This window comes from Anopheles arabiensis, chromosome X, assembly GCF_016920715.1.
Source record: "Anopheles arabiensis isolate DONGOLA chromosome X, AaraD3, whole genome shotgun sequence".
In the NCBI taxonomy this organism is placed as follows: domain Eukaryota; kingdom Metazoa; phylum Arthropoda; class Insecta; order Diptera; family Culicidae; genus Anopheles; species Anopheles arabiensis.
Genome location: NC_053519.1, coordinates 18,155,683 through 18,182,394, shown reverse-complemented (window position 1 = coordinate 18,182,394; position 26,712 = coordinate 18,155,683). Strand labels below are relative to the sequence as shown.

The 26,712-nt window shown below is 45.7% G+C and overlaps 3 protein-coding genes across 18 annotated transcripts; 2 read left to right on the top strand and 1 right to left on the bottom strand.

The window, feature by feature from the left end:
* Positions 1–438: 438 nt before the first annotated feature.
* Positions 439–14,091, top strand: LOC120905791 (chloride intracellular channel exc-4). 8 transcript variants are annotated; one of them, XM_040316917.1, is made up of 8 exons: positions 439–570; positions 2,619–3,007; positions 8,701–8,802; positions 10,980–11,144; positions 11,230–11,472; positions 11,548–11,658; positions 12,145–12,162; positions 12,837–14,091. In XM_040316917.1, exons 2-8 carry the CDS (start codon positions 2,936–2,938, stop codon positions 12,915–12,917), a joined length of 792 nt encoding a protein of 263 aa, XP_040172851.1. In that variant the 5' UTR covers positions 439–570; positions 2,619–2,935; the 3' UTR covers positions 12,918–14,091. The 8 variants fall into 8 exon arrangements, with proteins under 8 accessions (XP_040172851.1, XP_040172858.1, XP_040172856.1 ...); XM_040316922.1 differs by lacking the exon at positions 439–570 and adding an exon at positions 580–745; XM_040316918.1 differs by lacking the exon at positions 439–570 and adding an exon at positions 580–770.
* Positions 14,092–14,455: 364 nt separating this feature from the next.
* On the bottom strand, positions 14,456–16,249 carry LOC120905793 (nucleoside diphosphate-linked moiety X motif 8). 8 transcript variants are annotated; one of them, XM_040316933.1, is made up of 3 exons: positions 16,160–16,249; positions 15,065–15,377; positions 14,456–14,983 (listed from the first exon to the last, which is right to left on the bottom strand). In XM_040316933.1, the coding sequence occupies exons 2-3, from the start codon at positions 15,297–15,299 to the stop codon at positions 14,556–14,558; spliced, it is 663 nt and encodes a 220-aa protein (XP_040172867.1). In that variant the 5' UTR covers positions 15,300–15,377; positions 16,160–16,249; the 3' UTR covers positions 14,456–14,555. The 8 variants fall into 8 exon arrangements, with proteins under 8 accessions (XP_040172867.1, XP_040172860.1, XP_040172859.1 ...); XM_040316926.1 differs by having other exon boundaries at positions 16,111–16,219; XM_040316925.1 differs by having other exon boundaries at positions 16,080–16,175.
* Positions 16,250–16,969: 720 nt separating this feature from the next.
* On the top strand, positions 16,970–25,263 carry LOC120905780 (heat shock protein beta-1). Of its 2 annotated transcripts, XM_040316896.1 has the most exons (4): positions 16,970–17,617; positions 20,170–20,202; positions 23,413–23,494; positions 23,582–25,263. In XM_040316896.1, exons 1-4 carry the CDS (start codon positions 17,433–17,435, stop codon positions 23,876–23,878), a joined length of 597 nt encoding a protein of 198 aa, XP_040172830.1. In that variant the 5' UTR covers positions 16,970–17,432; the 3' UTR covers positions 23,879–25,263. The 2 variants fall into 2 exon arrangements, with proteins under 2 accessions (XP_040172830.1, XP_040172831.1); XM_040316897.1 differs by lacking the exon at positions 20,170–20,202 and having other exon boundaries at positions 16,972–17,617.
* Positions 25,264–26,712: the final 1,449 nt, after the last annotated feature.

The following is a 26,712-nucleotide window of genomic DNA, read 5'->3' as shown; positions in this document are numbered from 1 at the left end:
CGACTCCGGGCGATTCTGGACGGCTCCAAACTATTTCAAACGACTCCGGATAATGCTTGTAGATTTCTGCCTTCTTGGTTCCGAAGTTATTGGAGTCGGATCGGAGTCGACACCGGATTCTTGTCATCTTTACCCATCACTAACACCCACTATGGAAGAAATGGTAAGGCCAAAAATACGCTTCCGCTTGCTGAAAAATGTTCGGGAAAGTTGCCGTTGACACTTTGTATATGGGTTTGACAGCAGGCGGAATTCCGCGGCCGCGAAATTCCGGTCCGTGTATTTTCGGCCTAAAAGTTCCTCATGAGCAGACAACCCCTGCTTTTCCAAAAATTCCGTACACCGCTCCATTGAATCACACACACACACGCGCGCGCGCACGCTTAAGTGTGTGTATGTGTGTGTTTGCATTAGGTCTCTGCCGCGGCAATATTGGCGGCCGCTCGAGCCTACTCCGTTCAGAAGGTTCCGGAACTGTCAAGAGTGTGTACGCGCGACTCTCCCGATCCTACAGAGCCCAAGCAGAGAAGGAGATAGAAAAAAAATAGAAGGGCTTCCACCAACCACCCGGTGTGTTTTGTGTGTGTGTTTGTGTATTTGTGTGTGTGCTTGTATGTCTCTGTTAGCGCCCGACTAGCGTACGACCATTTAATTGCGTACGGCACTCCAAGCACACAAGAGGTTGCGCCCAACAACCACCCAGAGACGCTTCCCGCAATCTAGCCCAGTACTCGCCGTTCTGTGTGTATGTGTGTGTGTTTTAGCATTCGGTACGAGTGTGTATGTGTGCGTTTGTATGTGTTATTTGTTTTTTTTGTGTAACTTTTTCGCTTCGTCTCCGACTGTATGTGGTGGAATTTTTTGGCCAGCCCAAGCGATTTTGTCTCGCGGTTAACCGTCCGCCGTGCGTCTCCTGTCTGTGATGCTGTGCTTCCTATTCCCGTCGTCGTTGTTGTTCTTTTTTTTATATCATTTTCTTACTGGTACCAGTGTGTCTGGGCGGCGGTTTCCATGTGTCTGTGCGATAGTGTCCACCCGGCTGGCTGGCTGTGGCTGCGGTTTTGCATCCCACCGAGGGCGGCCATAGTTAAATTTCTCGCACTAGAGAGACCATCGTGCAAACAGAACAGCGAAAAGCAGGCAACCATTTTTGGGACCCCCGTAGGAACTGAAGCGGGAAGAGAGCAGTGCATTACCGCACACAACAACGACACCCCGGCACCCTCCCTCCCTTCGGTAACCCCCCCCCCACTCCCTCTGGTTTTACCCCGTTTTTGGAGGGTCCACTCACACCGAAAACTGCACCATCGAAACAATCACCCGCTACCCATTGGGCATACTCCGTCCCTCCGCCACCTGCCCGGTTCCAGCCCTTTCTCTGCCCTTCACTCTTCACTACCTCTTCCCCCTCTATTTCTCTCTCTCTCTCTCTCTCTCTCTCTCTCTCTCTCTCTCTCTCTCTCTCTCTCTCCTTCATTTATGCATGCCTCCCTTTTGTGTACAACTGTACTGTCTGCTGTGTGTGTGTGCGCGCGCGAGTCGGTGCCTTTCGAAGTGAAGTGAAGAAATTGATCACGCAAGCGGAAAGTGTGTGTGTGCGCGCGCGCTGTTGGCTAAAGTGCATTTTGGGCTCGTTGAACTGGAAAACACATCCCCCCTCCCCACACACACACACACATGCATACATCTAGCCATTTGTTGGCGGGGGGTTTGAAGGGCGGACACGAAAATCGTGTGTTGTTTTGCAACATCCAAAACGATGGAATGGGAGGGAAGAGTGTGGCAGTGGATCGCAAGGGAGCCATGTTTTTTGTGTAGTTTTGGACTGAATTTGAATTATACAGATAGGGATACACAAAACACAATAGGGAAGCGCATTTTATGTTGTCCTTTTTTCTGTGAAACTGTCCCGCAAGTAGAAAGATTTGAGCGAAAGGAAAAGAGGAAGAAAATCCAGTCCCAGTCGAGTTTTTTGCACTTCAATTATAGAATTCAATAATTTATGCTTCTTCTGGGCGAGAGGCAGAGAGGTCCCCTTGCTTTCAAATGTTGCGTCTTGAAAGATTCTGGAAGTAGAAGGGGGAGATATAGGTAGAAAGAATATCGCCTCTTTGTGTGTAAAAGAGTGGGGTTGAGATTTGATCGCTGGTTGTCTCCGGGCGATGATCGATGCAACGCGCTGCTTGCGGAGGAGCGGTGGCGCTAACGGCTGCACTAACCGACCGGTCCAGTACGTGTGCGGTTGGTATGCGTATGCATGCTAGGTATCGACAAGTAGTTAAAACAACACAAAACCCCAAAGGTGTTTAGCCCGCACGCATTCCGCTCGCTGAAACCCGCGGCGAGAGGCGCGGCACCATGGGTGAAAGCGAAAAACGATCGTTTTTTTGAAGAGAAAGTGTATATATATGTTTGTGTGTGTGTGTGTGTTAGTGGTGAAAAATACAAAACAGCGAACCTTCGCGCGCTGCTCCCCCTTTTGCCACATCCAGTGCGCTCACCGGAGTCAGACCCAGCCCTTGGCACAGCCGAAGCCAGCCGAGCTTGGACCGCTCTTATTTTAAAGTACACACCTTCAATCAATCAACATCTAATTTTATCAAACATTCTCCGTTCAGCCATCTTCATCCGCTCGGCGCAACAACACAATCGACAGCAGGGAAAAAGCAACAACAAAAACGATAAACCCTCAGCGGTTTTTTGAGAAAGTTTTGCTTGCTTTTTTGTACGAGCCACCCGAACGAGCAGCGTTGGTTACAACGTCGTCGTCGTCGTCGTCGTCGGCCCTCCCTCTCCCCAGCGAGCACACTCGCCAGAATCATCCAAAGGGGAGTGCTGCAGATCGTGCGTGCGTGCGCCTGTGTGTGTGTGTGTGCAAGAGTGCCTGTACAAAATAAAACAACAACCAACCAACACCCCCTAGCTGCCGCGCGCGATGTCGGACGAAGGCCAAGATAATGGAGCCAGCCGGAATGGTTCGGTGCCCGAAATAGAGCTGATAATTAAGGTAAATAGCGCCCCCCTCCCCCCTTTCCCCCAATCCACCGTTTGTACTGCGTTTGTAAGTGACATTTCAGTCCTAGGGGCAAAGGGTACTGCCACGTGAAAAACATACCCACTCACACAAACACCCGCAGCTCTCCAGCAGTAGCTCAGGCGACCGACCGAAAGCCCTGGCGAGCGCAAACCAAAGACACAAAACGAGGTGCGCCAAATCGTGTCCAAATGGGCGCTCCCGTTTACCCCTTCTCCCCGGGGCGACGGGAAAGCGAATGCTCGCTGGCATCAACGCCCCGGGAAAAGGCGAGATAAAACGGTCACGAGCATATATTTTTTTCTTGGTTTCGATCTTTGGCAAGATTTGGAGTTGCGTTGGGTCGCAAGTTGCGTAACCGCCAGATCCTCCCCCCCGCAACGAGCTCTTTGGGCGTTATTGGTGGAGTTTGGTCCTGGGCGGTAACTTCGAAGAGCTCACTTAGCGTTCTCTAGATTTTGTTGTTGTTTGGTTAAAGGTTTTGGGTTTTTTTTTCTTTGGAGTGAAGGAGAGGTTAAAGAGCAGCAAATTAGTGAGCGTAAAAATGAAGTTTTCATCGGAATCGGTTCTGGCTAGCTCCGAAGTTTTCTGGAATCGATTCCGGATAGTAAATCTGGAATCAGTTTCCGGAATCGGCTCCAGAATCGGTATCCGGAATCATAATCGGTTCTGGAATCGCCACCACTACAGCAAATATTTTGGCATCCACGTCCCGTCAGGGGTACAAAGTTGGAATGAACCGAACCTCTTCCATATTATGGACATAATACAATACGGCTTTAGATGACAAACTACAAAAAAAAAAATCCTCGACTCGAAGATGTTTGCTCATTCCTGAAGTTACCCTTGAAACACCGGGTAAACAATCTCCGCCTTGTAAGGGAAAGCCAATAAATATCGACTGCACACTAATACCTTCATTCATTTTCCCTTTTTAGCATTTTCAAGCGTACAAAAGGCAAAAAAAGCCCAACAAAAAAAGTCATAATTGCGTCAGCATTAAAACGTTGCACCAGCAGACAAAAAAAAAACAAACGAATATTCACACACACAGCTTAGGGGTAGGACGTACTGTTGAGTAAGTAGTGTGCGCCACCCTTTCGCCAGAAGTTTAAATACCTTGAAGACTCTAGACAACTCCACCCACACTGCTGCGGGTATCGTAGCGGAGCAAAGCCGGTTTATGACCTTCCGTGTCAATGTTTACATTGCTTATCATAAGCCCTGCCTATGACTTAAAACACACACACACCCGGGAGGGAACAGCTTCCCGAATGGAAAAGCAAAAAAAAAAATCGTTCGAGTCTGTAAATGTATGCAACTCGTAGAGAGAGAGGACACGTTTCTATTCCCTGCGCACCATACGACATAATTACACAGCGCTCGGACCATTCAAGATGCTGGGTACATTCCCAAACTAAATTTATGTCTATATCTCGTACGACACAGACGACACTGGAACTGCCTTTTTGGTAGCATGCGAAAGCAAGGCAAGCAAATAATCCTGGTGCATCAAACCGTTGGGGCCGTTAGTGTGCCTCATTGGTAACGGTAGAGGGACGTACCGATTCCTTATCGTTATCAATCGATAGACGGGCGACACAAACGAACTATCATTTGCACACGAAACAACGTTCTAAAGCTGGCGGGAAGGGTGGTTGGTGACAGATTCTTTCAGTTTGTTTGTTAACCGACAATCATTCGCGCCTTTATGGCGCTTGCCGTCAGACGAACGATTAGTCAGAAGTGGTTTGCAACATGCTTTTTTATCTCCTTGATGCGACAGACACGTTGACCGTTCGTTGGCTGGTCAGCTTGATCGTAGCCCCTCCTCTCTCCCCTCTACTCACCCCCCCCCCTCAACCTATCTCTTAGCTTTACCCTTAGTACACATATTTTACACACAATGCGCGTCACCACCAGCATTCTTGTTCGGTTGCGTGGTTATGTGATTTACATTGCGTGTGTGCGCTGTCGAGGCGTATGTTTGTTTCCTGTTTTTTGTTTGCCACCCTAATGCGCCTCCGTATGCGCTTCAGCATGTCCTTCCCTATCTCTCTCTCTATTGCTCTCTTTCGCTTACGCTCATGTCATTTTCCTCATCGCAACCACCACATACGTGTTGCGAATCATAAATGCAAAAATAAAAAAACATCGTCGGTCAAACACGATAATCCAACGGCCTCACAAGGCGGACACTCCACGTTTTTGCTTCCTTCTGTTACCGCAGAGACACAAACAAAATGGTTGGTTTTTTTTCTTCAAAAGATTCCGTTGTTTTCAACCCCAAATGCCAATCTGTTTGGAGTTGGTGGGGGGAACTGCTGTATGCTGTTGGTGCAGGGATTGCGCGCGCGCTCACCGGTGGATGTTGTGTCTTTCCGAAGGCATTCTTTGTTGCCTTAAAAGGGCATGGGGCTCCGCCTTTGTGGAGAACAGATTCATGTACAATTGCAACGCGGAAACCGGGCGGTGACTCATGCTCTAGCATAGAGCCCACGTGGCTGGTCTGCTAGCCATTTTATTGATTTTTGTTTGTTTGTTTGTCCCGCGGACCAGGTGGACCACATGTCGAAAAGAATGCGCGAGGGACATTACACGTGAGCTTGTAGATCTATTTCAAGCTTCAATGAAAACACGTGCAAAAAGAAGAATTAAAAAAAATGCTTATCGAACATCTGTTCAAACCAAACCGGGCATCTTCCGGACAGACCGTGTGCTCGGTGTGTGGCTGGATGTTTTCAGTTTAATTGAATTTCTTCCCACACTCGTCCTCTCTGTCTCTCTCTCTCTCTCTGTGTCCCTTTGGTACAGACAATTTCTTCCGACACAACAATTCACTTCAATTAAAATCGCTTTTAAAAGTCGTTCCCCCGTCTACCGTGCATTGCATCCGCAGGGAATTTTGAATGTTTCCCCTCCCGACTCCCGGTACCAAACTGGGTGACCATGTATGTACGTGTCGTGTCCGATGGGTAGCGCAATCGTCTTCGTTTTATCTTATCTTTTCCACGCTGTTCCACTTGGCCGTGCTCAATAGGTTCATAAACGGCACTCTTTAAACGTCTAATGCTTCACCACCGGATGACGAGACCCGCATGTGTACGGCCGATGGTGCGGATGTTTGGGGTGACGGGCGTTGGCGAGTTAAAAAAAAAACAACAACAACAACCACTAAACACCCTATCGCAGTGAGGAGTTTGGAATGGAATTGGTACGCCCAAACGCACTAAGCGGACAGCATTTACCATTGCATGAAAACAATTTTGGTCTAGCCGAAAGCAGTCTTGTGTCAGAGTCGAGAGACGTCCGAGTGTGTACCAATGTTCAACAACGTGTGTTGCAAGTACTATGTACACTGGCACGGAAAATGGGCGTTGGACGTTGTTTTCAACGCCACGGTTATACACACCATTTATATATCATTGAAGCAGACAAAATATTGTTGAAATGCAAACAGTATTTTCCCAAAACATTGTGGATCAGGAACTGAAATAGGTATATTTGGGCACAATAAGCTCTCAATCTAGAGGAAGATATGCATGCTCATTTTTTCGTATATTTTCACATTCCTTAAGATGAAAAGATCGTATGCATTTTAAGATTCCAAAGATTCTGAGAACCTCCTAATACTAGAATTCTTAGGATTTCTAAGAACCTCGGATCTCCAAGTCCGGTGGTCTCAAGACTTAAGATTAGACGCTATAGCTCCTAAGATTTTTTTGATAAATGAGCCTAAGATCCCCTAGTAGTAGTATCTTACGATATTCAAGATGTTCAAAGTTATGGTTACTGGTAACTTGTTCTAAAGATCCTTAAAAACTTGTACGCTATAGCTCCTTAAAATGTTTATGGATCATTGATCCTAAGATCCCATAGTAGTAGTACCTTACGATATTCAAGATGTTCAAGGGTATGGTTACTGGTAACATGTTCTAAAGGTCCTTAAAACTTATGCATTAAGGATTTGCAGGGTCCTAGATGTTCCTCGAATATTAGCTTTATTCCTAAGATTCTTATATTTTAGAGGATTTTGAAGATCATCAAGATTCCCAAGATCCTATAACCTTGTGTGTGTGTGTGTGTTCATTGGACAAATATCATTATTGATATCTGGATACTTCCAAAGCAAACGTATGTGGGATTCGCTTCTCTGCCTGTGCGAGAAGTTGCAACCTTTGAACCAAAAGATCGCCAAGATATCCTTCTGGCGGTAAGAATCGGATCTCCGGTTGACAGCTTGGCGTAAACACGCCCACACAGATGACTGCGCGCTCGCGGACTCGTTGGGCAATCGCGCAAGATAAACGGCCAATAGCAGCAACCAGCAGTAACGGCATCGAGAAACCGATCAGCCCAAGGTTACTCGCTGTAACCCCTTCGCCTCATTACGTGTGACAGGGTGGGGACCCGCGGCGGTGAAGAGCATTGTAAATATGTATGTGATGGCGCGAACGAAGGGTGTGACGGGGGGGAGTGTAATAGCAGCACGAAATGCGAAAGGAAAGAATGGTACCGTCACTCACCTCTCTCCCATTTGATGACTGATGATGTCATCTGCCCTGTTGGACGTTTTTCTCAATGGGCATTATTTCCCTTTCTTATTCACCCTTCACGCCCATCACTCACCCGTGGCTTCTAGTTCCCACCTTCTATTCCTCCCCCCTCGCCAACCAGCGTTTTTACCACTGGTGAATGTACGTGACCAGCACCAATCTGTTATTCGCTTGCTCTTTCTCTCTCCGGCACATGAACTGCACACATCAAGAGGGTGTACTCCTCCTCCCCACCCTTTTGACTTACTCCAACCCAAGGAGGGAGAGAGAGCTCGATCGATTCAAGCGCCCGGTCACGTCAAATCCCCCCAAATGATGTCCGTTGACGGATGTGCCTTTTGTCTCCCTTCCTTTGCTCCCTCTCTGGATCGCCTAGTCACTGTTTCGCTCTTACAGCACGTGTTTTTTTATTATTTCAAGCGCTGGGAACCCGCCATCACATGGAAGGCCATTTTCTTCTAATGTGGCAATTTACACGTGCACATCACTGCCCCCGTGTGAGTGGTGTGTCCCCCGTGTTCGCTTGTTGGTCAAAGCTGTTATCGCAACGGAGAGTGGAGGGTGGAAAGGGGTAGCGCAGTCTCATACGAGCGTAGTTTTTCAGGTCACACTAGCTGCACTAGGTGGAGAATGGTAGATTGGAGGGCAGTGGTGGAGGGAGTCGATGGGAATGCAATTGATTTTCCAAACGGTTCCACAAACACCAATTATTCTTTTCGGATAAGCGTTCGCGCAGTGGGGCTGCGGTTGCCTTGGAATATATTAGGCAGCGTATGGCTGCCAAAGGGGAACCTCGCGGCAAGCCGGAGAGAACTTAGAACGTCTCGCCAATGTCGAGGGGCGCTGTGGCCACTGCCTTCCTGAGATTCGATGCAATCAGAACGTTAGCTTTTCACACGTGCCTCAATTCTTTTGATTGATCTGTTCGCATCCAAACGAAGTCGAGGAAAACATGCTTATCGACGTTCGAAAAACTGGATGAGAAATCTATGAAGCATTTCAAAATTTGCCTTCATTTACTTTATCTTTATGTTGTTGATTCTGCTTTTAAATTGACGTTCCAAATAAACTAACTCGCAATTACTTTAATTTCGTTTTTTGTTGTTGCAGGCATCAACCATCGATGGCAGAAGAAAGGGAGCATGTCTATTTTGTCAGGAGTACTTCATGGATCTGTATCTGCTGGCAGAGCTAAAGACGATCAGCTTGAAGGTAAACACACACATACACAAACACACAAGCTCTAGTGTCTATCTTTCCCGCTTCCACTAGACCATCATCCAGTATCAACCCGCGCTGTGGGTCCAAATATCGCCGAGTGCCTCTCCAACGTCCCCAAGCGGTCGGAGAACGGGACGGCTGGGCGGTCATGCTCCAATGCATAATGGAACAGTGGAAAAGTACAGGGCCGCTTGGTTATTCAACAATTAAAAACAAAACGCTGAAAAGCTGGAGCGCCTTCCTCCAGCAACACTGGGCACGAGAAAATCGAGAAAAACCCGCTTGTCGCGCGCGCGCCCCAGTCGTGCATCCAATTATTTGGACCGCATCGCCGTTTGCCTCACCGGCGTGTGACGTACGGCCGCGTCCGTTGGTTTAATTTTAGACGCGATTAAAAACGCGGTCCATTAGATGCTGACGGTGCACGATGCTATTGCACCACCGCCACCCGTACAGAAAACTGGCCGGGGTTTGTATACTTTCTGCGAAACAAAACACATTGCCCCCGTTGCGTGTGCCCTGCTATTTTAAATTTCGCTGTAAATGAGTCAACAAAACCACTGCTGGGGCGGATGATATCATCTATTTTACAGTCCCCCTCTTCATTTTTATCCATTTTTTTGTGTCCCCCGGGGAAGGAAAATTCATTTTCTGCCAGCAGATGGTCCTGCAACCCTTACTGCTGCTGCTGCTGCGGTATTGCAACCCTGTGTTGACCGTGCGCCTGACATTGACGCATTTTAAAGCCGAACGCGCTTGATGACGGGCGGAAGCGCAAGCAATCGTGCACACCCGAGCTATGATGTAATCGTCCAAGCAATCGCCAAACCGCGTACTTGCTTAACTCCGGCGTAGCTTCCTTTTAACTAGTTTGCTTTTTTTGTTCGCATGTTTCGGTGTTGCGTTTTTTTTTTCGTTGTTGCGCTGGTTGGTACCAACGAGGACGGGATTTCACGAGTGTGTTGTGTACGCAATGCGGGGGAATAGATGGGGCAAAAAAGAAGACGACGTGTGGACGGAAGTGTAAACACAGCCCCCTCTCGGTTCAACCACCTCCCGCTCCGCGACGCGTTCGGCTGTATTTGGCACAGAATCAACAACAGTCCGTTCAATAATAAATAAATGAAACTCCGCGAGAGGGGCAAGCGACCGGAAAAAGGCGACAGCAACCGATTCGCGCCGATCGAAAGTTTAGCCAAAGACATTGCGCGCGCGCACTGCACCGAAACAACGGCAACAATAAAAAAGTAACAGTGATCAGCAACAACAAAAAATCATAACACACACAAAAGAAAATGCAGCAACAAATCCTACCTTGCTCACCCCCCCCCCCCCCCCCACACACATCAAACTACCCTTTGTGTGGGCAGGGTAGTACACATTTCATTTTCATGCTCACGGTACCGAATCCCCGCGTGTCTGAAGGTCCAGTTGTTTTCAGTTTTACTTCATCCAGCGGGTCTTGCCACGGACTGTTTTTTTTGTGAATAACACTGCCAAGGTATGTTGTTTTTCTCCCTTGTTTTTGTTGTTGTTGGTTCGTTTCTTGCTCCCCGTTCGAGAGCGGCATGTGTGCGTTTGTTGTATGTTTTTAAAACGGGTGCTGTAATGCAGCTTTATTTACTGATACACACAGACACACAGCATGTTAATAAATGCCGCCCACTGGTTCGCCCCGGGCCGCCCTGCGCGTGCATTGCGTGTTGGTTCAAATCGTTAGCGAGCGGCCGTGAAAAGCGATGAGAAAAGTTGTAAATTTAAATTTATTTGTAATCGTTACCCAATCACCGGTTGGTGGTATCGATTGGGGAGGAGGGCGGTGGGTTTAAGACGGTTGGTTGCAAACGGTACGGATCATACGTTGTGCTGAGGTCACGCGGATGATGATGATGATGAGGCAGGGCACGGAAAAGCGTGTAGTCGGACGTTGCCGCAATTAAGACATTACTGAATCGGTTAAATGGGTTATATTTAGTAACAGACCAATCAAAAGCCATCACATAAATAATGGATAAAAGATGTATTGGTACGGAAAACGGTTTCTTGAATTGGGGCTTGGCGTGCGATGAAATGATTGTGGTTGACGGCACGAATGGCATACATGGCAATGGTATTTACCTAATCCTTTATTTTATCTCCCCACGTGGTGGTGCTCTCCCCGGTTCCAGGTGACGACAGTGTGCATGCAGAAACCTCCGCCAGATTTTCGCACCAACTTTGAGGCCACACATCCGCCTATTCTCATAGACAATGGGCTTGCCATACTGGAGAACGAGAAGATCGAGCGGCACATCATGAAATCGGTGCCCGGTGGATACAATCTTTTCGTGCAGGTAATGTATGGGGGGAAAACGCGCACTTGCATTTTGCATCCTTGCAGAGATCGCTAACGTTTACATCCCTTCCCTCCCCCCGCAGGACAAAGAGGTGGCCACGCTGATAGAAAATCTGTACTCGAAGCTAAAGCTGATGCTGGTGAAAAAGGACGAGAACAAGAACAACGCGCTGCTGGTGCATCTGCAAAAGATCAACGATCATCTGGCGGCCCGCGGCACCCGCTTCCTCACCGGCGACACGATGTGCTGCTTCGACTGTGAGCTGATGCCGCGCCTGCAGCACATCAGAGTGGCCGGCAAATACTTCGTCGACTTCGATATACCAGTAAGCGAATTTGGCGATCAAGGTGGGGCGGTGGAAATGAAATGTGGGTTTGTAACGCTTTGTTTTTTTTTGCAGAAACATTTAACGGCGTTGTGGCGGTACATGTACCATATGTATCAGCTAGACGCGTTCACGCAGTCCTGTCCAGCCGATCAGGATATCATCAACCATTACAAACTGCAGCAGGTACGATCCGTGTGTGTTGGTTTTCTTCCGTTGTCCCGTTTCCATTTTCGGTAGCAATATATATATATTATGCCTTTAAGATGCCTTTAATTGATTCATTCCCTGCAAGTGCTTGCAACTACCATTGAAAGTGATAGTTTGTTGGAGAAGAAAACAATCATCCTTTCTACATAATCTCATCCGTAGAACCTCCATTCTCTTCCCATCAGTTTATTCCGTTTTTATTTTTTGCAAGCCCATCCCATCCCTAGTATGTGTTACAAAAAAAGGATAAATAATTAAACATTGTCTGTATCTTTCCTTTTTTTTCTTTCTTCATCTCGCTCACGTCATTTTGGCCATATGATGGCGCAATCTTTTTTCTTGTCGTGTTGAATAACCTCTCACATACGCGCTAATAACTACCTTTGATGTGATTAATAACATAAAACGCCCTCCCACTGTGTTTGTTCGTTCTGTTCCGCGCCTGCCTGCCCTATAATGTAGGCAAAAGGTGACATTAAGGTACGTGTTTTCTTGTAAAGATCCACCACGTCGTGTGCCGTAAACAACTGTGTCACTGTCCCTTCTCTTTGTGTTTGTTGATGGTGTTGTATCGTGTACAATTTGTATTTCTGTATCCCCGTTGTGACGTGTGTTTCTGGGTTGTTGTTTCATTTGGTATTTTGTGCTCTTTACGCGTCCTTACTCTCGACGAGGACGGCAATATTTATTCTTGCACTATTTCCATCTTTTTATATCTTACCCACTCAGTGCAAATAGCAAATAAGCTTTACGAATAAGAGTTTCCCTTTTAGGCTATGTTTCTTTATATTCTTTGGTATGTTTTGTTTCGTTCTCTTCTTCTCTCTGAGTTCGGTTGTTTCATGTAATAACATTTGAATTTTAATAGCACACTACCATTATAGCATCTCGTACAATTATTGTGCCAACACTGCAGTTGTATCGATGTAGCATTAACGGCATGCGTTATAAATATACCATAACACCAATTTTGCATTAGAATCTCTTAACCTATAACTATATAAGTACGTTTGTATTAAAGTGTTTGTACAATAGAAAGTTAGAGCACGTAAATTTTCATACATCACTCGAACCCTTAACCCCCGTTGTCAGTGTGAAAACATGCCCTTGGATTTTTCCAGCATAATAACTCCACTCTTTGACCGTTTTTATAGATGCTGAAAATGAAAAAGCACGAAGAGCTGGAGACGCCAACCTTCACCACATCGATTCCCGTTGATTTGAATGAGCAGTAAGTGCGCCACGATTTAGGTTGAAGCGCGCTACACACGGCGGTGAAAAAACAGCAACAGTGAAAACGAAAAAAAAATCCATGCAACAATATAAAAAAAAAAACAAAACACCACACAAAATTGAAACAGTAGAAAAGAGGATAGGCATTACGAATAGTTTTAGACGAATGTTTCCAAAGTCTACTATCTACCAGCATGATGCAATGGTGGGGCATCGATTTTCAATCACGTCCAGCGGGAGAGAAACACCATCAACACACACCGGACCACCACAACTTCTTTCCGCTTCGATTACGCTAATTGTTTTTGTCTTTCTTGAGTGGTCTTATCACTTCACGTCGCTTTTTAGAAGGATTTTTTTTTGTTTCGATGTATCGTGTACAGCTTGTGAAACTTGTACTTGTTCGAGGTGGGACTAAGCGGGTCCGGCTTATCTATTTTCTACATTCGTATTAAAATCATCTGCCTTGCAAACAATATTAGAACTTCCAGTGTAAGCTAGAACTTCCATGGGATCATGCGTGAAAAGGGAATCAAGCATGAATTTTAGTCCGTTTTACAAATGTACTTCACGCGTGCAAAATATAATAGGTAGCAATCAAAATGTTCGGTGTGTGGGGAGGTTGTGTGTGGGCTGGTTTTTTTGTTTTAAGCTGCACACAACTTAATGTGTGCCGATCCAGCCAAGCACCAGCAGCAAACACTATCCACCCACCACACCGCACCGTGAAGCGATGAATTATACTATGCAACATGTATGCGATATCAAAATTAGACTAGAGAAAAGGACCCCGAAGCAAAAGAAAGCAAACAGCAATTTGATGGAAACTGAAAAAAAAAATGCCAACAACGAAACGACCGGTTTTTTTTCTACATTTGCATGTAAGCAAAACAAAACAAATCAAACAAAACAGGAGGAGAGGAGAGAGCAATCAAAGCAGCAAGTAAGCATGAACTTCACAGGTGATAGTTGTAAAAGGGGGTTGAATTTTGAATTAATATATGTAGGCTTTTACACCACTATTTAGGGTTTTTGCATGTTAAGTTTTACTTACCGATCCCACTTTGTCGAAGGCATTTCAGTTGTCCTTCACACTCCTATCTGCTGCCTTATAATTTTTTTTTTTAAATCGATAAGCATAAAATAAATACAACCGATATATTCATGAGTCCCAAATGATGCGAAAAAAGATGGTGAGATTGGGAGCGGGTGTGGAAGAACAAAGGGTTGGTGAAAGAAGTAGGTGTTAGTATGCTGGCTAAAGCAACAGGAAGCACATTTGCCACGGATTGTTTTGTTTTTTATTGTGAGAAAAGAATGCCCCGCGTGATGAAGTATCGGCAAGCGCTTATACGGGAACATGTGCGCCCGGTGACTAGAGAGCTGTTTTTCTTCATTTTAACGATACGTTTATCCCCCCCCCTCTCCCCTCTTATGATTATTGGCACTTCAAAATATCTTAAAGAAATAAAAGAATGAACATATAAAATGTGAACACGGCAACATTTTTTCGAAATGAAAATACAAAAAAAAAACTGAATCTGAGTTTTAACACGTGTTGAAAGGAAACTTTATTAAAATGACAGTCAGATATTACAAAGCCGAAAGTGCAAAACGCAACGTAAAACCGACCGTCGCTTCTAGGACTTTAATGCTTCGTATTTCCTCACAAACGGTAACGAGGTACTGTACGCTCCCGGAAGCAATGCCGTTAGAAACAGATGCGTAATGATAGCCGTTATGCCCCAGACGGTCTCGTCTCCGTTCACAAACACCGGCATGGTGTAGTTGGCCCGGTACTGCGTGTGTCGCCGGTTTGCCGCACTGGCAAACAGCTCCACCGGCACGGTAAACACTTTGGCCACCTCGTCCGTGCTCAGCCGCAGCTGGCCCGGCGCAAAGTCCGCGACGTGGCCCACGATCGGCGTGATAGACGGGCCAAAGTATGGAATGATGGTATTGCCTCGGCCCCAAACGCGTACCGACTCTTTCGGCAGGCCGGTTTCCTCCACAAACTCACGCACCGCACAGGTTTCGTAGCTGGCATCGCGCGCATCCTTCATACCGCCTGTGTAACGAGGAGGATGCGTTTAGTATTAGCGTAAAACAGGACAACTCGCGGGCAGCTCGGCCTGAATCGTGCACCAACCGGGAAAGGAAACCTGGCCGCGGTGGTTTCGCAGCTTGTTAGACCGGAGCGTGTACAGGAGGCTGAGCTTGCCGTCGACCAGACAGAGCGGAATCAGGATCGCCGCCTCCTTCTTGGCCGGTTCCTTGCTTAAACGTAGCTTCGGAAGCGCTTGAAAGCGGGCGACGACTTGCTGCTGCTGCGTGACGTTAGCCAGCAGTGCGGGATGCAGCAACTCGGAAACCTTCTTCAGCATTCTGTTGGGGCCAGGGCAGTAAGCGGGAACGGTATGATTATCAGCTTATAAACCCATGCGAATTGAAATGTGCAATATCTGTAAATATGAAAAAGAAAGTTGGGAAACATTGCGGGAAAGGACTTTGTGGCAGCTTGTTTTAGTAGTAAAAAAAAACGTAGATGAAATATAATATGCAGTAGGGTACGGAAATGGTACCGTGTTTTTTTTAAAGTCTGTCCCCCCTTGTTACAGAGAGGAGGCGCCGGGACCCTGGTTGAGCAATGAACCTACGTCCGCTCGTGTAGGACACGACGCGTTTATCGCTAGCACCATCTGTTCCGCTCTATTGAACAGTGTAAAGAGGCATTTAAAGGTGACTTGCGTGAACATTGAACCAGGAGATGAATGATGCCTGCTCTCGTCAAAATGTAATGATTTTACATGGCTTAAAAGTTATGTAACTTTCACTTAATGTCTTGTAGACCAGCGGGGGCAACCGGAAGAAGCCGTTTGAAAGAAACAGCTTGTACGATTTGTTTGCGTCAGTTATGCCGATGACCTTACAATAAATTATTTCACGTTCGTTTACCAGCTGCTACAAACAGACGGTACAACAACGACAACACTAATTTACCCTTTCGTCTTTTTTGTACCCTGCGACCCGGGAATGGGAAACTGTTTGTGACATAAACCTTAATTTAGCATGTGGAAGGCAAATGAATGGTTTTCGCAGAAGCATTACGATGAACGTGCACGATACGGGCTAGGGTATGTTGTTAATTTCTATAAAAGACTAACTTAAAGTTTAGCAAGACATTCATGCACACACCGGACACAGGCAAGAAATCACTATTGCGAGGGTTGATTTTTTTATGTACCGTTGTTAGAAGAGGGTTTGTTTACATTTATGTTTGAGTGTTGCTTGATTTGTCAAATGTTGTTGTGAAACGTGTTTATACCATTCGCTGCGTACTTGTGTATAAAGCAATAGGAAATTGAACGGGTTCTGCAACACAGCGATAAATGCGACATTGAAAAAGAATAAAATAATATAACACACAAAAAGGAGGCATGGATTTCAAAATCAAAGATTCAAAGGGGCAAAAAGGGCGGACATCGTTCGCTCAACATGCTGTCAGAAAACGTTGACAGCAGCGTGATGCTGTGAGTGTGAAAAACTTTCATCTAAATTAACGAATTATAGCATCAAACTTTTGCCGAATAAAAATATCCATTATGTTGTACGTTGTTGAACAAACGTTTCAAAATGTGAAATAATTTGATTTACAAATAAAAAATAAAATTTAAAAATCTCCCACAGCAATTTGATGACAGCATTTCGGCAAACTGACAGCCCGCTCTGTACACCGTAAACGTCATCCCCTTTTTCCCCGAGGTACGGTTAAAAAACACCAATTTTCTCCATTTTGCACGCCATTTCTGCCTCGAACAAGTTGCCCTCTGGCAGTATGGCGATGAAAATGGGGTCCCCCTTGGGAGGAGCTTTCCAGCCAATTCCGATCGGTGGCCATTTTTACCATCCGATCGACCAGATGTCCGGCCCGCTGGTCGAAATCGCACACACCCCCTCATGGTGCAAGCGAGCGAGAGAGAGAGAGAGAAAGGGTAGGAGAGAGAGAGCGAGCGTTGTCGAATCTCGCACAATAAATACTGACACAATTCCGGCAAAGCACGCCAGTTACACAGTATTTTCGATTCGTGAAACACGACGCAGCCGCGCAAGACAGAGATCGTAAGAGAGGGAGAGAGAGAGAGAGAGAGAGAGAGAGAGTGTGTGAGCGAAAGAAATAGTGAGAAAGAAAGGAAGAAGCAGCAGCAGCAGCAAAGCCGCCCACTTGCAATTTACAACCCCGCTAAGGTTACACATTCGCAGGCAAGGCCCCGAAGGGACTAAACACACAACCCAGCGAGCATCCTTTTTGCCTTTTCCCTCGCATCCTCACCATCCCCGTCTCCAGCCGCGGAAGGGCAGTGTTATTGTTTTCAACTTTTCCCATTATCTCTCGCGCGTGTGTGTTTGTGCGACACAGTGTTGTTTTAAGTGGGCAGCGTCCTAGCAAGTGCAGTTTGCAGTCAACTGTTGAATCGTGCTCGCAAGCGAAATATCACAGCAAGCTCAGCAGCAGCATCATGGCCGATAACGCAAACAAACGCAACATCCCAATCAAACTCGGCGACTTCAGCGTGATTGATACGGAGTTTTCCAGCATCCGCGAGCGGTTCGACTCGGAGATGAAGAAGATGGAGGAGGAGATGGCCCGGTTCCGCTCGGATCTGATGCACCGCGAGCCCAACTTCTTCGAGACCACGTCCAGGTAGGTGCCGGGAGCAGGGAAAACGGGGGGAACTCCGTGTGTCTGTGTGGGTGGGGGAGGTGGGTGGGCGATAAATGATGGATCGGCGCCGTCAGAATGGCGCCCAGGACTCCTCCAGCGGGGTAGGAAGGTTTAAAGGGCACTATGCCCTTTAACGCGCTTAATTTTGAATGAGTTTTTCCTTTCTTTTTTTGTTTTTACAACAAAAAGAAAAGAAAAAAAGCAGGGAGTAGCAAACGTGGAACGTTTTTCGCCGGAATTTCGGAAATTCAGATTTCGTACGAAACGTAGCGGGTGACCGTCTGGTATTAATGTGGATGGGGTTTCGTCGGTTCTAAAAATAAATCGCCACATATACGTCGGCGGCGGCGTGCCAGTAATCCTGTCCGCATTTTCCACCGATTTTTCCCTAGCTGGTTCTGTTTGGGTGTATGGCGCGCATAAAAACACACACACACACACGCACACAGACAGCAGGGCGGGAGAAAAGGCCACCATTATTAGAAGGCCGTCCACATCGGTGAAGTGTGTTGGCACCGCGCGGCCATGAGTCACGCCAACCGAGCGCGCGGCCTTTCTTCCTTCTTCGGGCATCCAAGGGCGGCCCGTGCGTTTCCTTTTCACCAAGATCTGTCCGTGTGTCTCGCTGTGTGCGGTATTTTTTTTTTTCGTTTTCGTTTCTCCGCTCACTCGCTGCCGAAGGGGACGGCACACACTCTGGCAAACAAACAAACACTTCGAACGGCGGCCATCGAGCTGTCTTCGGGCACCAAACCGTGCAAAGACCGTTGCCGCCGCCACAAAAGAGAATGAGAGATGCGATATATTGTGTATTACAAACGCGGAGGAGGATATTAATAGACGATGAGGTGCAGGCTGAAATAAATATGGATATGTTTTGCCGTGGGCAGCGCAAGGGAGGAGATGGGCGAGATGGTCACGGAAAAGAGGGAAGCGCGGTTTGGCGCGCGCACAGCTAGCAGCAGCTCCATGCGTGTGCGCCGGGAACGTTCTCGTCGCATGTGGCCGCGCAAAACACCGAAATAACGTCCTGCGCTGAAGTTGGAATTTCCTCGCGCACGGGGTTGGCGGGTAGGTGGGAGGGTGATACCAAAGAGAGGGAAACGCGAACATTCTTTAGCCAGCAATAGAAGCAAGAAGAAGTAAAAACACAACAACAAAAAAACACGCCCAGATGCAATCTTACACACTGTTGCATGAAAATGCATTTGGGCAGGACTGGGAAGAGTGTGCGTGCACCAGGCCGGTTTGTGGTTTAGTTTTTTTTAAACATGGAGCAATATTGGGAGGCCGTAATTTGTCACGCTCTTAAGAGGGCGTCAAAATGGATCCAGTAAGATTATTTACGGTTTTACAGTGTAGGTTTTAAGTTTCCTGAGACAATAAACCAATCAAAGCCGTGTTGTTGAACTCGTTCACTTAGAAGGGAATTTTTAATAGTATTTTAACCATTTTACAGCAAAAGGCAAATGTTACGATATTGATACTGTGGTATCCCTTTTTTGGCAAAGTCATTGACTGAATGGTTATGTTTAATGGATTTGACTTTTCGTGTATTGAGTTTATTGGACCTATTCCTATTGGGAAAATGATTTAAATTTTTCAATATATTAAGCGCCTTAAATTAGGGTTTGGGATATTACCTGCGTTACAAGCTTAATTGTAAGAAAAAGCCATTAATATAAAATACGTTACATGGTCGCAATGTCGCCCATGTCGCCCAGCAACAGCGCAATATAACACCGCGTAACGCGTGTAGCTTGGTAGATTGGATGTGTTGTTTTAGAATAGGATTAAAAACTCTAACAATAACAATAAAATAGAATTAACTTATTTTGTTCTTCAGTAATGCTTTCGGACGAATGGAATGTGTTCGAACCCTAATGGGCTACTAATTGAATTTTACATGCGAGCGGCAAAGCAAAAAAAAAAACTATATACTACAATACCGTCCGACTTGCGCTTCGCAGCCTAATGAACCTTTTTCCCGCTTCCCACTTTCTGTCACAACGCCCCTTTAAATCCGTGGCATCAGAAGCGCGCTCGGAGGCGCAATCGTGTGACCTGTACAACGCAATATAAGACAAAAAACGACCGAAACTCCCGTCTCTATGCTCCGACTCCACCGTGTACTTTTGAAGTTAACATAAAACTGACCGTGATGTTTTTTTTTCTTCTTCCTTCTCTGCTTTCTTCCCCGTCTGCTCTTTCTCTCCCCTTCTTTTTTAACACGCAACGCAACATAAAAATCCCGAACCCCGTTGGGCCCAACGGTGGGTGTCTTCACTCATCCCCTATTCCGGTGACCCGCACCGGTTCGGCATCCTGTACCATGTTTGTGCTTTCTTTCGCAATTTATATATATTTATATTTTGTTCTCCTCCACCTCCTTCCCTCCCCCCCCCTTCCCCGTAAAAACCTGCAACCTCCCAAACCATCCTCCCCCACCGTCCCCTGCGGATGCCGAAATGACGAAATGTCATCCCTCGGGCTGTCTCTGACTGTGTCCGATTCGCGTTGCGTGTGTGCAGCTTCTCCTCCAAGAAGGTTGCCACATCGTCCAGGTATTTAAGATTTAACCAAACTTACCAAATAGTAGGCAAGTCGTATTTTCGTTACTACCTTTAAACCTCTCTTTCTCTTTTTGTCTCTTTCTGTCTCTTTTTGGCGTAACTAATATCGAGATCGTATAGTTTAGTAATTGCATGTTTTTATCTCTCTTTAGTAGCACGTTGCATGGTTGGCGCTAGACGGCGCTGAGTAACTAACACATTCTTCGCAAGAACGTATTTTATGACTACTTACGTTTGACACAAATAAAAAAACACACACGCACATACATAAAAAAAACACAAACACACAACATAAGATTCATGCCTCATTCGACACCATTTTCTCTCATCAGCTATTCTGCCGGTAAACAGCGGATCATTAAAGCGCCAGAGAATTAGAAAATCAGAGACACCGAAACGTGGTTAGCTTTTAAATGGATTTTTAAATGGATTTTCAATTTTTCGGCGCCAGCAACGTGTGATTTAAGGTTGCAAGAGCAATAAGGTGAAGGCTAGGACGAAGAGTGTAATATCGTTATCGCAGATTGGAGGCGCTTTTTGTTTTGCTCCAATGCATTAAAAAAGAGAAGAAACCTTCACATGTGCAGGGGTGTTGCTGCTACGACGGTGCCGGGAACGATAACGATAATCTCTTTCGGTGAAATACACTTTGTTTTTGTGTTTGTTGCCTGTTGATAGGCTCAACGCATTTCTTCTTGTGAATAGCACAGATAGCAGTATATGGCAGGCGCAGCTATACCTGCACCTCGGAAAATCAGCACCTCGATAGGGCTGTCAAAATTAAACTTGGGCGGGATAAAATTAACTTTGCACTAGTCCAAGTACGCACTAGGAATCAAAGTAAATTTCGTGCTCGACAAAATATGCACCACACATTGCAAAACGACTTGTAAACCCCTGTATAGATTTGGTTTTTTTATTTTGTTCCACCAAAGTAATCCCACGCGAGAAATGAACCAATTGCTTAATGTACGGTAGAGCGTGGATATTAACGAGACACTATTGGACACTATTCCGGGCAGGGTCAATTAATTTCTTTACAAAAAGTTCCACATGGCTGGGAAGAAGCGTTTTATTAAAAAAGCGGTAAATAATTAATTGCTACGTACTGTGCTCTGTTATTTTTATTCCCTGCCCTCGGGCAATGGATTAATATCGCTTTTAAACTGAGAAAAAGGCATTAGGTGATTGCACTTGCATTGTTGTAAACAGAAATAATACACAATGATCTCGTCAGTCTATGATATTTGTTCGTGTATTTCCTTCCCACGTGTATGTGTGCACATAGCCACTGTGTACACATCAAACAATTAGGAACACTTATGGGCACTGGTGATGATGTCACACCTTGCCCGTCCAATAGAAATAAACTCCCCCGACCCACTCTCACTATTTTTGTCGAGAAATAGCGATTCGCCCGTGGGCGATGATTGGAAGCGATACACCCCTTCCACACTTCCCACTTCCACTATCCCGTACAACACTACCTTATCCGTCCATCACATGAGCGGCCCTGATACTTCGTTTGCATACCTTCACGAGGGGGTGTAGTGCTTTTACATCCGCGGTACTACGCGCCATCTCCTTCCACCCATCACGAGTTGGCTTGATTTCCTTGGCTTGTTTTGTTGTGGTTGTTGTAACGATTTTCATTCCTTCTACGGCAATCCGTGCGGACGGCGTGACTAAGCTGCGGTGAATTAGATCGAATTCGAGAGCGACTTGAACGATCCCACACACACACACACAGTGTCGTCATGATGTCATAAAAATCGTCATCGTTGGATTTTGTTGTGAAAATATCGCTGCGTACACCCACTGGGCACCACAACCGGTGCGCCCGGCAGCCCACGTTACTGCCCAACGATCGTAAAAATGAGTGGTTGAGCGTGTGTTGTTGAGCACCTGCCGCTGTTGTTGCGTTTGCTCTAGTGAGTAAATATTGACCCAACAGCGTTCGGAATGTGCCTCTGCGCAGCTAAGGTCGCTCGGGACGCCTCCGAGCTGTCTTTTCACGATTTGACGCTGCCTTGGGGTTGATTTGGTTTGTCACTGTTGACGCCATCTTGACGCGATTCGTTCACGGTCTTGAAAATCTTTCATGTGTTAAATTAAATGGAAATGTACCGTGTTGGAGCTCTTCCGAGCTGATCCTGAGTGGAGGTTAGATCATATCTGGTAAGCATCCGCACTGTTTTGGCTTCATATTCTTCTCGTTCTTGGCTAAGTTATCCATTCGTTGGCACTGTTTAAAAGATTGTATCGGATGCCGAACCGACAAAACCGTATGGGAAACTCTTCTCGTAACGTATTTCAATCCCGACGAACGCGCATTCGTCATCAGTTGATCTGTGGCAGAAGCTGTTGGAGTCGTTGAACAAGTTGGACTTCAAATGTCCATAAAAGGAAAGAATCTGGCGCACTCATATTGAGCCTGAGGAAGCTTACATCAGAAGCGGATGTAGGAGTGGGCGAAGGGACCTCGACCGCTTTGATTAGTCACTCATTTGCATTAATTACTCTTCATAGCGTCATTCATTTGCATGTTCCTTACGTTACTAGTAGGAGGTCGCTTTAATCCATTAAAAGTCACACATGCTGGATTGCTGGATTTACGTGCATGTGATGGGTCTGTTGCATGTGTAAGAAAAAAAAATAGCTAGACTAGAACATTATTAGCATGCGTTAGGCATGCTCGAGTCATGTAACTTCCTCCACGCACTGATCTTGGTAGTCAGATCAACGGATTATGTTTTCCATTTTGATCTTTTTAATTTGCTCACGTTCACAAACACACACACACACACACACACACACACACACACACACACACACACACACACACACCCGCAGTCACTCACGTGCACATTGTGTTTGTGTATCCTCGCACACTGTGGTAAGATTGAAAAAAAAAAAAATTTACATGGATGGTAATAGGGAGGTCATTTGTGATGTGCGTGGTGGGTGGCTCCTGGTGTAAGTTCCTAGCATGCACCGAGTATCATTTTTGGTTTACGTATACGCTCTCACTCTTATCCCTTACATTCTGTGCGTGCGTGTTGAGTGTCCCTATCAGGGCGAGTCCCTAATCGGAAGCGCAATTATTGGTCGCGACTTCCTGGGACGTGCGCGCTGGGATTAGCTGCGTGTACGCAATAAACACTAATTTTGTTTTCTGCTTTCCGACAAAACGTTTTTCAGCTCGACTACCTCCAACGCCGCTACCTCAATGAAGCTCCCACAGTCTCAGAGCGGTTCGGACATTTGCTCGCCGCTGATTCAGGTAAGTCGCCAGGAAAACTGAAATCCTAAATGATCCGTATCCTTTCCACTCACGGAACTAATGTACGCATCTCTTTTTTCTCGTTAGGACGATGGCGACGGTAAGGTGCTGAAGCTGCGCTTCGACGTCAGTCAGTACGCGCCGGAAGAGATCGTGGTGAAGACGGTCGACAACAAGCTGCTGGTGCACGCTGAGCACGCGGAAAAGTCCGACACCAAGTCGGTGTACCGGGAGTACAACCGGGAGTTTATGCTGCCGAAGGGTTGCCTGCCCGAGAACATCAAGTCGTCGCTCAGCAAGGACGGCGTGCTGACGGTGGACGCTCCGATCCAGCCGGAGGCCCTGCTCGCGGGTGAAACGATGGTGCCGATCGCGCACAACTAAGCTCCGTTTTTGGCGAAGAACTACACTTGCCGCGACCACCAAACCTCACGTTCGATTTCCCGTGCCTCAAACAAAAAACAACAAACAAATAGAAACAAACAAACCATCGAGATATATACATTCGTATGCTACTACCCGTTGGCGCACGGGGGCTGGAAAGATCGTGCTAGTCGCGGTTTGCTTTTGCGGAGGGCACGTACGCAAGCATTTTCTGCAATCGCCATTTAATTTAATTGTTCCGATTATGTTTATTCGACCCCGCGATCCCGCTATCAATCGTGTTCTGTCAGCGTAAAAAGCAGCTCCAACACCCAAAATTAATGTTCTCAGCAGTGTAACGCCTCTCTGGCTGAACGAAAAACAGTTACGAGGACGTACGCCGAACTCCGAAAGATATTCAAACGCACCGCAACTCCAAATCCAACACCGTCCGTAGGCCGGCGGTGTGATATTACGTTATGTGCACTATGGTGCTGGAGGAGCGGGGTAAATGATAGCGAGAAAGCAAATGAGATAAGCAACAGGGAAGGAAAGGCAATAGCTTTTGCGTATTTTGTTGTTGTTGTGTTAGAATTTTTGTTTGCTGACGCAATGCTCACATGCATGTAGAGGAGGGGAGAAACGGCCACAGCTACTAGTGTACTAAGGATGAACAAGATTTCGTAGCCTTTTGGTGTGTCACTGCTTGCTACATCCTCCGCAGAAAGGGGTGAGAAAGAGACGGTCAGCAATCTCCAGGACAACGAACACATACATCACACACGCACCCTTTTTGTGGAGGTTTAGCGAATTCGAAATTCGATTATTAATAGATCAGGTTAAATAAGTACCAATAGATATAGGTGTGTGGGCTTTTGCTGCCAACCAAACGCCGCCATAGATCGGGCAGTCCGCCGGCATTACTTCGGCGCCCTGCTTCGCATCAGTTGTACTCACTTTGCTTCTCCTTGTCCGGTTAAAATTTTGTATCTTCTTCTCTCTTGGCGCAACAACCGTTGTCGATCAAGACCTACCTGTGCCACTAATCGGTTTGGCTAGCAGTCACTTATAAGTCACTTCTCATAGTATGATAGTCAGTGGGGGACACGGTCCATACAGGGCTTTAACCCATGGCGGGCATGTTGTTAAATTATACAAGTTAATGACTGTACCTCTGGACTGGCTCAAATTTGTAACGGCTTTTAATAATGGGAAACCTCTACACAAAAACAAATTACGTACCCAATGATCTATGAAAGGAAGAGAAAGAGAGCGCGGATTTTGGCCTATATATGACTATTTATTTGGTTTCGCGTCTTTTATCCTGCTACTTAAACTTCTGTAATTTGCAAAAAATATTTTCGCTTCAATAAACGTGCGAATGGCTATTAACACATTAAAGCGGACTGTTCTGGATTTCTGTCTTTTCTTTTTCTAAAACTTAGCATGATGATGTTACCTTTGGAAGAAGCTGCGAAGTTAGCGTAATTTTCGTGCGTTTGAAAATAATATTTTACGAATTTTGCTCCACCACTTTCGCACCTGAAGCGGTCCGTGTAATCGTACAGTGTCGGTGGATCCCTTCGGACGCGTTCGTATCCCGACGGAGCACGTTATCCTCACGCGTTCACACTCGTGCTTTGGCGACAGTAATTCGAACGGATGTGTCGTATTGGACCGTTTGGGATTATCTCGACATTTGGCTGTTGTATTATTTTTTTTTATATAAAGAAAGAAACTATGGAGAAGGCGCCGCTAGAAAGGTTGGGAATTTTTGTTCAAATTAGGTTTTTATTTTTCTTGTATCTTGTTGTTCTTGTTGTTTTGATAATATGTAGAAATACAACGTCGGTTCCGCAGTTGCGCGGATTTCATTGTACGTGTATTTGGTGATATGCAATATTCTAAATTTGATCTTGTAAATTGTGCAGATCAAACACAAAAATGTAGCACATTAAATGTATTTATGTCGAACTAGTGCAATAGCTGCAATTTATCAGAAAACGGGTGTAATAAAAATACACTGTATTTTTCAAGGGATTAAACTGAATAGAAAATAAAGTTGCTAAAGCCACTATTTTTATTAGAATTTAGACCTTAGCTTCGTTTGTATTCGAGGAACGAAGCCATTCCAATGTCGGAGTTTATTGGAACACTACAGTTTTTTTATGTTGTTGATTTCAAGTAAGGACAACCGCTTAATATGTTGCTTAAATACTAAACTGATGAATAAACAAAAAACAGATGATTAGCAATGATATGAGATGGATTTTAAAAGATTTTTTGTATAAAAAATACGTGCAAAGTTTTTTTAAAGATGATCAAGTGGAAGTAGTTTGATACATTTTGATACTAGATGTTCATACATAGATAATTATTACATTCTTATGCTTTGACTCAACAACCGTTGCCGGTCAAGGCCTGCCTGTACCACTTTTGAGCTTGGCTTTCAGTGACTTATTTATTACCCATGGCAGGATAGACAGTCCTACGCATGGCTGCACGATCTATTCGGGGCTTGAACCCATGACTGGCATGTTGCTAAGTCGTACGAGTTGACGACTGTACCAGGTGACCGGCTTAATTATATGACTGTGACATAAATTGCTCAAGCAACGACGTTCCTAGAACGAAAGAAGTTAAGGTGTAAATACCAATCAAAAAAGTTCCCTTAGCAACTTTATTTTCACAGTTTCAAATTTATTGGCAAATAATAAATAATATAATTTGCTATAAATAATAAATAATATCCCACATACTATCTTTTTATTCTATTATTTTGTACTCTATTCTCTCTTTTATATTCTATCAAGTGTAGTACGTGTTCGTTCTTTCTGAATAAAAATGTAAATGCT

Excerpts from the sequence above, each read along its gene's own strand:
- LOC120905791 (XM_040316917.1), top strand. The coding sequence starts at position 2,936 with ATGTCGGACGAAGGCCAAGATAATGGAGCCAGCCGGAATGGTTCGGTG. Across the intron at positions 3,008-8,700 it reads AAATAGAGCTGATAATTAAG|GCATCAACCATCGATGGCAG; the intron begins GTAAATAGCGCC and ends TTGTTGTTGCAG. Across the intron at positions 8,803-10,979 it reads TAAAGACGATCAGCTTGAAG|GTGACGACAGTGTGCATGCA; the intron begins GTAAACACACAC and ends CCCCGGTTCCAG.
- LOC120905793 (XM_040316933.1), bottom strand. The coding sequence starts at position 15,299 with ATGCTGAAGAAGGTTTCCGAGTTGCTGCATCCCGCACTGCTGGCTAAC. Across the intron at positions 14,984-15,064 it reads CGGCCAGGTTTCCTTTCCCG|GCGGTATGAAGGATGCGCGC; the intron begins GTTGGTGCACGA and ends CTCGTTACACAG.
- LOC120905780 (XM_040316896.1), top strand. The coding sequence starts at position 17,433 with ATGGCCGATAACGCAAACAAACGCAACATCCCAATCAAACTCGGCGAC. Across the intron at positions 17,618-20,169 it reads TTCTTCGAGACCACGTCCAG|CTTCTCCTCCAAGAAGGTTG; the intron begins GTAGGTGCCGGG and ends GCGTGTGTGCAG. Across the intron at positions 20,203-23,412 it reads AAGGTTGCCACATCGTCCAG|CTCGACTACCTCCAACGCCG; the intron begins GTATTTAAGATT and ends AACGTTTTTCAG.